Below are 8,847 nucleotides of genomic sequence, written 5' to 3' on the forward strand. Positions count from 1 at the left end.
TGAATAGAACATTGTGAGGAAGTTCTAATCCATAGTCTATTCTCACAAGTTATTTATTTTTCCGCTGCACTTAGAATTCTATATTTTGTTTTAAATCTAAAATTATTTTTTTTTGAAAACTCAATTCACCCCCCTCTTGGGTTGTGCCATACACATACGGGATCCACATAAATTTGAAATTTTATCTGAATATTTCGCTCTTTATTATGAAATATTAAATCTTGATATAGAAGATAATGTTAATATAAATGTAGTATTGCATAAAGTTAGAAAAAAAATATTATAGAATTATATACTGAATTTGTTTAATTTTCTAGTTCATCTGTTTCTTCTAATTCTTCTCAACTTAATTCCCAATCATCCCTAACTGAAAAGGTAAGTGTTGATGTTGCTGAACGTATATTACTACAAAGACAAAAAAGCCCTAGGGGATCCGGTTCTTTTCCTGAACTTAATAATTATATTCTTTCGAGTTTGGTGATAATTTTACAGATAATAATTTTCTAATTCTAAATTGGTGGAGTCATCACACCAGTACATTCCCAACTCTTTCACTAATTGCAAAATAAGTTTTAGCAGCTCCGGTCTCCGCTGTTGCGGTCGAACAAGCTTTTAGTCAAGAAAGAAACATACTTGACAAAATACGATCTAGTATGACACCCAATTCACTAGAAGCACAATCATGCGTGGATGACTGGAGCAAGGCCGAACTAAGAGCACAAGAGAATATTAAAGAAAATGAAGATTTATATGATCTTTATGATGGGTCCTCAATGGGAATATCAATCGGTGGTGGAAATAGCAACTAAGGTAAAAGGTGTGAAATTGATAAAAGGCGTAAAATTGGTATAAGGTGTGAAATTGGTATAAGGTAAATAGGAACTACGTGGGTTTGATTCCTCAAAACCCCAAGAGGATACATACGCAACTTAATTTTTGAAAAAAAAAAGTTTCAACTTTTTTGAACAAAAAATAAATTAAGTTAAAGATTTAAAAAAAATTAAATTCAAGTCTATTTTAAAAAAAATTAAGTTCAAGCATTTTTTAATTTTTTAAGGGTATTTTTTTAGAAATTATTCACAAATTTTTAAATTTTAAATTTTGAAGAAAAATGTTCTCTATTTTTTTTATTTTATAATTATGCTATTCGCCGAAAAATCGGTAGGAGAATCGACCGGAACCGTCGGTTTTGAAACCGTTAAGAACCGAAACCGAAATCAAAACCGTAACCGTTGGGTTCCAAATTATAATCGAAACCATCAATGTCTGGATCGATTTCAGTCATAAATTTTTTGAAATTGAAATCATCGATTTCGAAATCGAAACCGGCAGTTCCGGAACCGTGGCTACTCCTACTTCTAGGTTTAGTTTTGGAATAAAATTTAAAATGGACTTCACAATATGTTTTATGTTTACCCTTAAACATTGTAATATATATAAGTCTATTATCGTCCACGTAAAAATAAGTGAGGACAACAAAATTGAAAATACCAGACCAATCCCTACTCGCCAGTCAACCGTGAAAAACAACCAAAAGAGAATCGAAAAACTACCCTCTAGATTTGTCCCTGTAATTTTTATGCAGTTCTCCTCTTTCTTCGTTTAATATACATACACAGATCTCTCTCTAATTTCTCAGTTGGCCAGAAATGGCGGGAGGAGTGAACAGGAAGATATCTGCGGCTTCGGCCAGAGCCCATACTAGAAGAGCTAAGCAAAGTAGCTCCCTTAAGCTTCCTTCGGGTCTGTTTTCCCTTTCATATTCTTCATTTTGATTTGTTTTATTTTCTAGTTAGTGATTCAGATTGAAGTAAAGTTGCAATTGAAATAAATTAGGATTCTTGTATTTTCGGATCTTGGTATTTCGATGGGTTTGGTGGGTTTGAAAGTGGAACTGCAATTTTAATTAAAATCAAAGAATTATCATGGCTTACTGCAGATAGATTTCTTTGCTTCTACTCATATTCTATCAATTATAATCAAACAATTCTAGTTGAAGCTGCTACTCTTACTTACACAAGTAATTGACTCTTGATTTGTGGTAATAGATTTGGTTTTCATGAATAAAGAAATCAGATGATGTTATAATCTCAATACATTTGTTCCTTTTCTCTGTTATAATGTTAACTGGCTAGATTACGAAATTCATACTTGTGAACATAAGTGAATTTGACCTATTTTCTTAGTAGTTATCACTGCTGGTCATGTTTCTTGCTCTCATTCTTTAGAGTAAATAGCTCAATTCTGTCTCCAACTTAGTTGAATGTGTCAAAATTTCATCTTAATGCTTCAGGGATTTTTTCAAAAATACTACTGGTCTTGTTTGTGGGGATTTTGGCATGGGCTTATCAGGTGATCCAGCCTCCTCCACCCAAGACGTGTGGTTCTCCAGGTGGGCCTCCTATCACAGCACCAAGAATAAAGCTTAGAGATGGTAGGCATTTGGCCTACAAACAACACGGTGTCTCAAAAGATGTGGCCAAATTTAAAATTATCTATGTTCATGGTTTTGATTCTTCCAGGCACGATCCTGTTGTTGCCGCTCACATTTCACCGGTACTAATTGCTTGTTTATCTTGTACCTATTATGCTTTACCTCTTTGATGTCTTTGAGTGTAATGTGGTAGTAATTAGTATTATCTGACTCAATGGTGCTTCCTTTAGGAAATTTTTGAAGAATTAGGGGTCTACATTGTGTCCTTTGATAGACCAGGTTACGGAGAGAGTGATCCTCATCCAGAACGAACATTGAAAAGTTTTGCTCTGGATATTGAAGAACTTGCTGATCAGTTGGGACTAGGATCCAAATTCTATATGATTGGCTTTTCTATGGGCGGAGAGTTGACTTGGAGCTGCCTCAAGTACATTCCTCACAGGTATTATTTAGCCGAGCTTTATAAAGAATGTAATAAAGAGAATTGAAATGAACATCTCCGTATGCTTCTGTGCGTTTGTAAGCATAACTGAAGACAAGAGATGGCCAGTCGTTACTTCTTGTTGTTTACTTTTATGTACCTTCAGTTATGTGATCATTTTTTTTTTTTTCCATCGTAACAGGTTAGCAGGAGTAACACTATTAACTCCAGTCACTAATTATTGGTGGGCTGGTTTTCCTGTGAACTTATCTACAGAAGCCTTCCGCAAACAGTTTCCATCAGACCAGTGGGCACTTCGTGTTGGCCACTATCTTCCTTGGCTAACCTATTGGTGGAATACCCAAAAGTGGTTCCCTGGTTCTAACGTTATGGCTCATAATCCTGATATTCTTGCTCAGCCAGACAAAGAAATTACAGCAAAGCTCATAGCAGATAAGAATTATATGGTAATTTTCTGTTTTTTCTTACAACTCTCGTGTGCTATTATTGTTGTGCCATGTGGAAGACATTCAAGACAATACCATCAAAGGCAAGAAGTTCCAGAAAGTAGTGAAATTCAGTAGTTGCTTAGAAACTTTGGACATTCCTAGTATGCAAGTGGCACCATCTATCCAACAAGCAGCTCATCTGGTCACTCTGTGATTCTAGGGCAAATAAACTGCCCATTTCATTTTCTGATGTCATGTTTTATCAGACACCATGTTGCATATTGAAAAATTCCATGTTCCTTAATCTAATTACTATAACTACTTCATCAATATTATAATTATCCCATCACTCCTGTGATAATCTTCCTAAAAGCCACCATTCTAATGATGAATTCGGAGTTTGGGATTTGGTGATGGAACTTTGAAGACATCAGTGATTATTGTTGTGTTCGTTACCACATTCTATTTGTTGTGAGTGCTTTCTTTCTCATTTTTGTGGAAAATCTAATATATCCAACTTGCACATGCAAGAACTTAGTTGATTTAAGATTTTTGAGAATGGAACATCTAGGAACATAATAGCTACTACCACTCCTCCCCCAACCCCTAGTCCTTCCTTCTACTCCCATTTTTTCTCTTTGGATACAAAGTTTAAATGAGTTGATTGTAAGAATTTCACAACTTCTAGGACCATTAATTGTATTTTGTGAGAAAAATTGGTGGGCGATGGCCAAAGAAGTTGGTATCCATGAGAGCTTCAAGTTTTTTGTCATGGGGGCAGGGGAAGAAATATCTGTTTTGAGCATTTGATATGTAGAACTCTCCCTTTGGCAATGGATACACTCTTGTAATTGCAGTAGTTGTAGTAAATATTCTATAAACTCTCTACTTGTTATTTCCAAATTTTAGGTTCTGATCCTGTAACTTTATTCTTGTGCTTGCTATTATTTTTTAATGTGCAGGCTCTTCGGCCACAAACAAGACAGCAAGGTGAATATGAGTCTGTTGATCGTGACATTATGATTGGATTTGGCACATGGGAATTTGATCCTATGGACCTGGAAAATCCATTTCCAAACAATGAAGGTTCTGTTCATCTATGGCAAGGAGATCAAGATAATCTTGTGCCTGTTACATTGCAACGCTACATTGCTCAACGGCTTCCCTGGATTCACTACCACGAGTTACCAGGTTCTGGCCATCTGTTTCCTTTCAATGATAGGATGGCTGATAAGATTATAAAGACAATGTTAACTGGTGAGCAGTAGCCTTCCACGTTATTATATCAGGTTAGATTTTCGGATGGCTTCTTTCACCTTTGAACTTGAAGATTTGAAGTTTTTTTCCTCATTTTTGTCGTAGAAGATAAATTTTGTACCAATATCTAAATTGATGATGTGGGAATGCTATTACTGTTTTATGATCAGTTTTGAACATTGATTTGCCTACCTGGGAAAGTTGTTTTGAATTAGATTGCATGAGCTGTTAAAAGCATATACTTAGCAATGCCAACCCGCAGTTTGTCTACCGAGTTATCTGTTTTTACAATAGATTTGCATGTGGTGCATTTATAATATTCATATTAACTTGATACTCTTAGCTTTGCTGATCGACCTTCACACACTGTTTAATGAGATGTATTCTATAACTCCAAGAAAAACTACATAGATATTCTATATTCTCCACGATATTACAGGTTTGTTATTGATGTACCCAGTAAAATCAATATTTATATTTTATCAGTATTTTTTTTTTTTTTGTCACATACCAGTATTCTTAGTTAAAGTTTGCGTGGCATTGTTGTTTAATTAATCAGTGGTTGAGGAAAATAATATTAATTAGAGGTTATTAGAGTTTGTGTTTAAAGTAAATTTCACATGTTTTTTAATTACAAAATATTTTAAATTGTTAAAAACTCTCAAACTGCTTTTCCTAATATCTTTATAAAATGCCAAACCAACTGTTAATTGGGTCAAGTATAGAAAGAATCAACCTGAAAATACCAGACTTCAAATTTTACATAAAGTACTACCAAGAAGCACATTAGCATCATATGATGGTCATAATGTCATTTTTAGCACAACCTAGTAGATTGAATGCTCAATATTAAGTAGAACAAAAATGAAGGTTCATCTATGATTAGCCAATGGAGTTATTTATATTTTGGAATATGGATGGGCATGATTTTGTTTCTGATTGTTGTGTTGGCCATTGATGGGCTACTATGAAAAACATATGATTGTTGGTGCCATGTAATGTCCTTACCGGCCTGAACATTGACCTGGCTAAAGAAACGGGTGGATGGGCCATTGATTTAAATAGTGGATTAATGGTTCAATTATAGGTCATAAAAGTATTAATATATATATTTCTTTCAAAAAAAAAAAAAGTATTAATATATATAAAAAATAATTAAAAATATCAAAAAGTTAGTTCGGATAAACCAGGTTTGTGCTAGTCGACTAATTCAACCGCGGATTAATCGATTCAATCTAATTCTCTTTTGACTAATTTAATCACGGATTAATCTATTCAATATAATTTTCTTTTTTAAATGATTTAAAAGCAAAATTCTCTTTTGATTAATTTAATCATGGATTAATCTATTCAATATAATTCTCTTTTTTAAATGATTTAAAAGCAAAATCAACTCGATTTTAAAGTTAGTTCACCGGTTTTCTAAATTGACCCGCCAGGTCGGATCAGGTTTAATAACTATGGTCCTTGCTCATCATTATTGTTTAATTATAAAGTTTACTTTACAGCAATGCACATCCTCTCTGCAGATATATAATCAATGGCGTGCCACTTTATCTTTTTTTTTTTCTTTTTTTTTTTAATAATGGCTATAAACATTTTATTATCCATGGACCATTAGTAATATTTAAGTCGAATTTTGATATTTTAAATAAATATTTTCAAGTTTTTAACTAAATAAATTTTAAAAGAAAGAGGTGTTCCTCTAATATCTTACATTTTAAAAACAAAAACTCTCATTTTTTATTTACTGAGCTAATAAATTGGACGATAGATTAATGCATCAGATATATAGGGAAAGAGAAGGAACATTAATTAAATTATTAAATAATGTGCTATAGAAAAATTATAGAAATTAAATTATTAAATAATTTACTCTAGCAAAATTATGGAAAATAGTACAATTATATATAAGACAAACAAACAACAGTTGATATGTTTACCTACCATTGACCCCAAAAAACGACATGCCATGATATGTATTTTAACACTCACATTAATTTATGCTAGAAGATAACAAAGAAGCATTCTATAATTATAAGATGGACAAAATAACATAATTTCATAATATTGCAAACTGACCAAAATACCCCCTCAACCCCAACCCTCATTTTTCCTGCCTCAACTATACCTTTTTGGGATCAAACCTCCTCTTCATCGTTCCAATTTGCTTAGAACTCAATCCAAAAGCCTTCTCCAAAAGCTCCTCATCAATTCCAGACCCAAAAATGGCAGTTGGGATTTTTTGATTTCCTGGGTTTTGGCTATTGAAGCTTCCAAAAACTGTTGCAGCTTTATCACCCACATTCATTTGGAAATGCACTAACCCTCTGGGGAAAACCATAGCCTCCCCTTTTTCAAGAACCCTAGCATAAACTCTGTTGTTAGAATCAACGAAACCTGAATAAACACTTCCTTGAACTATATAAGTAATTTCTGTTGCCCTAGGATGGAAATGTGGTGGGTTAATGGCACCAGTTTTTAGGTCTGCCCTAACAAAGGACATGCCTAGTGTATTAAGGCCAGGAAAATTTGTTGGGTTCACAGGAATGGTTGCTAGGCCGGTCTCCGAGAACTTTCCGGGGATTTTCATGCCGGAATAGATGAAATCGTCGGTGGTTGCTTCGGAGGAATTTTTGCATGGTAGGATAGTGAAACTAGCAGTTCTTATTGCACCATACGTAGGGTTTGGAATGCAAAAATCTTGAACTGGATCTGGGTCTGAGGCCAATGCCACTAGGCTATGGAGGGAGAAAATAACTAACAAAACCGTCAACTTTTGAGACATTTTGTTGTCACAATTTGTGGCTTGTGCTAGTTATGGATTTGGCTTGCTAGTCTAGATGGCTTTTATAGTAGTGATTAACTAGTGAAAGTACTAAAATGTCCTTATTCAATTAGTGTATTAATTATACACTCATAACAAAACTTTTTATGTATATGAATCTTATATACGCTCCCCACCATAATTATCACAAAGATTCAACTTACGTTTTTTCTTCCTAGATTTGAGGGCATATGTTTTGCAAATTTATAGTATTATTTTAAGTGGTCCTACTTATATATTTTTTTATTGATTTTTAAGTAGTGGGAAAGAGAGGGATTTGAAGCTGAATCTGGTTGTACATGCACTTATTATATATTCGAGACCTCTTTATTATAAAAATTATTATCAATTTAGTGAATGTCATTCAAAGAGGAGGCTACTCTACTATGTAACTCACAATATTATTTTAGTACATTGAATTAGTCATGTATCCAAAAAATAATCACATTTGCCAATGCAATTTGGCACATCATCATGAATTTGTTTTAAAGTGGTGATAATTATAGCATATATAGTAATTTATATGATATATGTTTGAGGTGTGTACAAACTAAACGGCAGTGAGTGGCAGTAACAATTATTGCATTTTGTTTCTTGATGCGGTCAAGGGCACCCCCTAATCCAGGAGGACCATGGCATGGATGATTTGGGAATTTCCCTAAAGCTAAATCTATTTGCTTGTTGGTGAAGGGAAATGGAATAATTAATTTGCAATGTTTAAAGAATGATGATTGTTTCCATGTGAAAATAAAATAGCTTTGGGGATGGTTCTCATGCTCTACAAAGATAACACAAAAATCAAAGTAAAAAAAAAAAAAAAAACAATAGATTGTTGGATGGGCAAAAACCATACTATATCTCCATATCAGCTTTGCTTATAAGATTAATTGCTTTGATATAAATGAATTCAAAATATAAATTTTATTTTTCTAGTAGAATTTATTTATGAATGAATTTTTATATTTAGTATGATTAATTTAAAATATGTAATTCAATTGAATTCCATATAATCATGTATGGAATAAATTCGTAATTGAAAATTCATTTGCTTTTGTTTTCTAAAATATCATTAAAATAGTAATTTCATAAAAAATAAATAATAAAATATCAATTATATTTATGTTATGCTATATAATCTTTTTATATTTTTATTAAAATAAATATATAAAATAAAAATAATATTAATAAAATTATTTCATTTATTTCAGTAATAATTATATATTTAACTTGAATCTCTCTCCTCAATATTAAAAAAAATACTAAAATATTAAAATAAAAAACACAATAATAAGAATATTTTTCAAAAAAACTAAGTTTTTTTAATGGTTTGGGTCAAATTTGGTAAAATAAATAAGTAAAATATTGAAAAATTGACTTTGTAGAAAGAGAACGGTAGTTTTGTCATAAAAGGTGAATATTTTAGTTTTGTGAAATTCATTTGGAAATTTTAAATATTCTA

The 8,847-nt window shown here is 32.4% G+C and overlaps 2 protein-coding genes across 2 annotated transcripts; one reads left to right on the forward strand and one right to left on the reverse strand.

Annotated features, from left to right (window-relative positions):
- The first annotated feature begins 1,465 nt into the window (after positions 1-1,465).
- On the forward strand, positions 1,466-4,752 carry LOC105629489 (alpha/beta-Hydrolases superfamily protein). The gene is made up of 5 exons (XM_012211097.4): positions 1,466-1,743; positions 2,294-2,556; positions 2,665-2,876; positions 3,058-3,322; positions 4,267-4,752. The coding sequence occupies exons 1-5, from the start codon at positions 1,650-1,652 to the stop codon at positions 4,570-4,572; spliced, it is 1,140 nt and encodes a 379-aa protein (XP_012066487.1). The 5' UTR covers positions 1,466-1,649; the 3' UTR covers positions 4,573-4,752.
- Positions 4,753-6,407: 1,655 nt separating this feature from the next.
- On the reverse strand, positions 6,408-7,397 carry LOC105629490 (RmlC-like cupins superfamily protein). The gene has a single exon (XM_012211098.4). The coding sequence runs from the start codon at positions 7,347-7,349 to the stop codon at positions 6,687-6,689; it is 663 nt and encodes a 220-aa protein (XP_012066488.1). The 5' UTR covers positions 7,350-7,397; the 3' UTR covers positions 6,408-6,686.
- Positions 7,398-8,847: the final 1,450 nt, after the last annotated feature.

The sequence above is a fragment of the Jatropha curcas genome, chromosome 2 (assembly GCF_041381405.1).
Source record: "Jatropha curcas cultivar XTBG-Jc1 chromosome 2, XTBG_Jcur_1.0, whole genome shotgun sequence".
Taxonomy (NCBI): Eukaryota; Viridiplantae; Streptophyta; class Magnoliopsida; order Malpighiales; family Euphorbiaceae; genus Jatropha; species Jatropha curcas.

What these genes read in the sequence shown, in the direction of transcription:
- LOC105629489 (XM_012211097.4), top strand. Translation starts at nt 1,650, where the DNA reads ATGGCGGGAGGAGTGAACAGGAAGATATCTGCGGCTTCGGCCAGAGCC. An exon ending in CTCCCTTAAGCTTCCTTCGG is followed by an intron (nt 1,744 to 2,293) that starts GTCTGTTTTCCC and finishes TTAATGCTTCAG; the next exon opens with GGATTTTTTCAAAAATACTA. An exon ending in TTGCCGCTCACATTTCACCG is followed by an intron (nt 2,557 to 2,664) that starts GTACTAATTGCT and finishes TGCTTCCTTTAG; the next exon opens with GAAATTTTTGAAGAATTAGG.
- LOC105629490 (XM_012211098.4), bottom strand. Translation starts at nt 7,349, where the DNA reads ATGTCTCAAAAGTTGACGGTTTTGTTAGTTATTTTCTCCCTCCATAGC.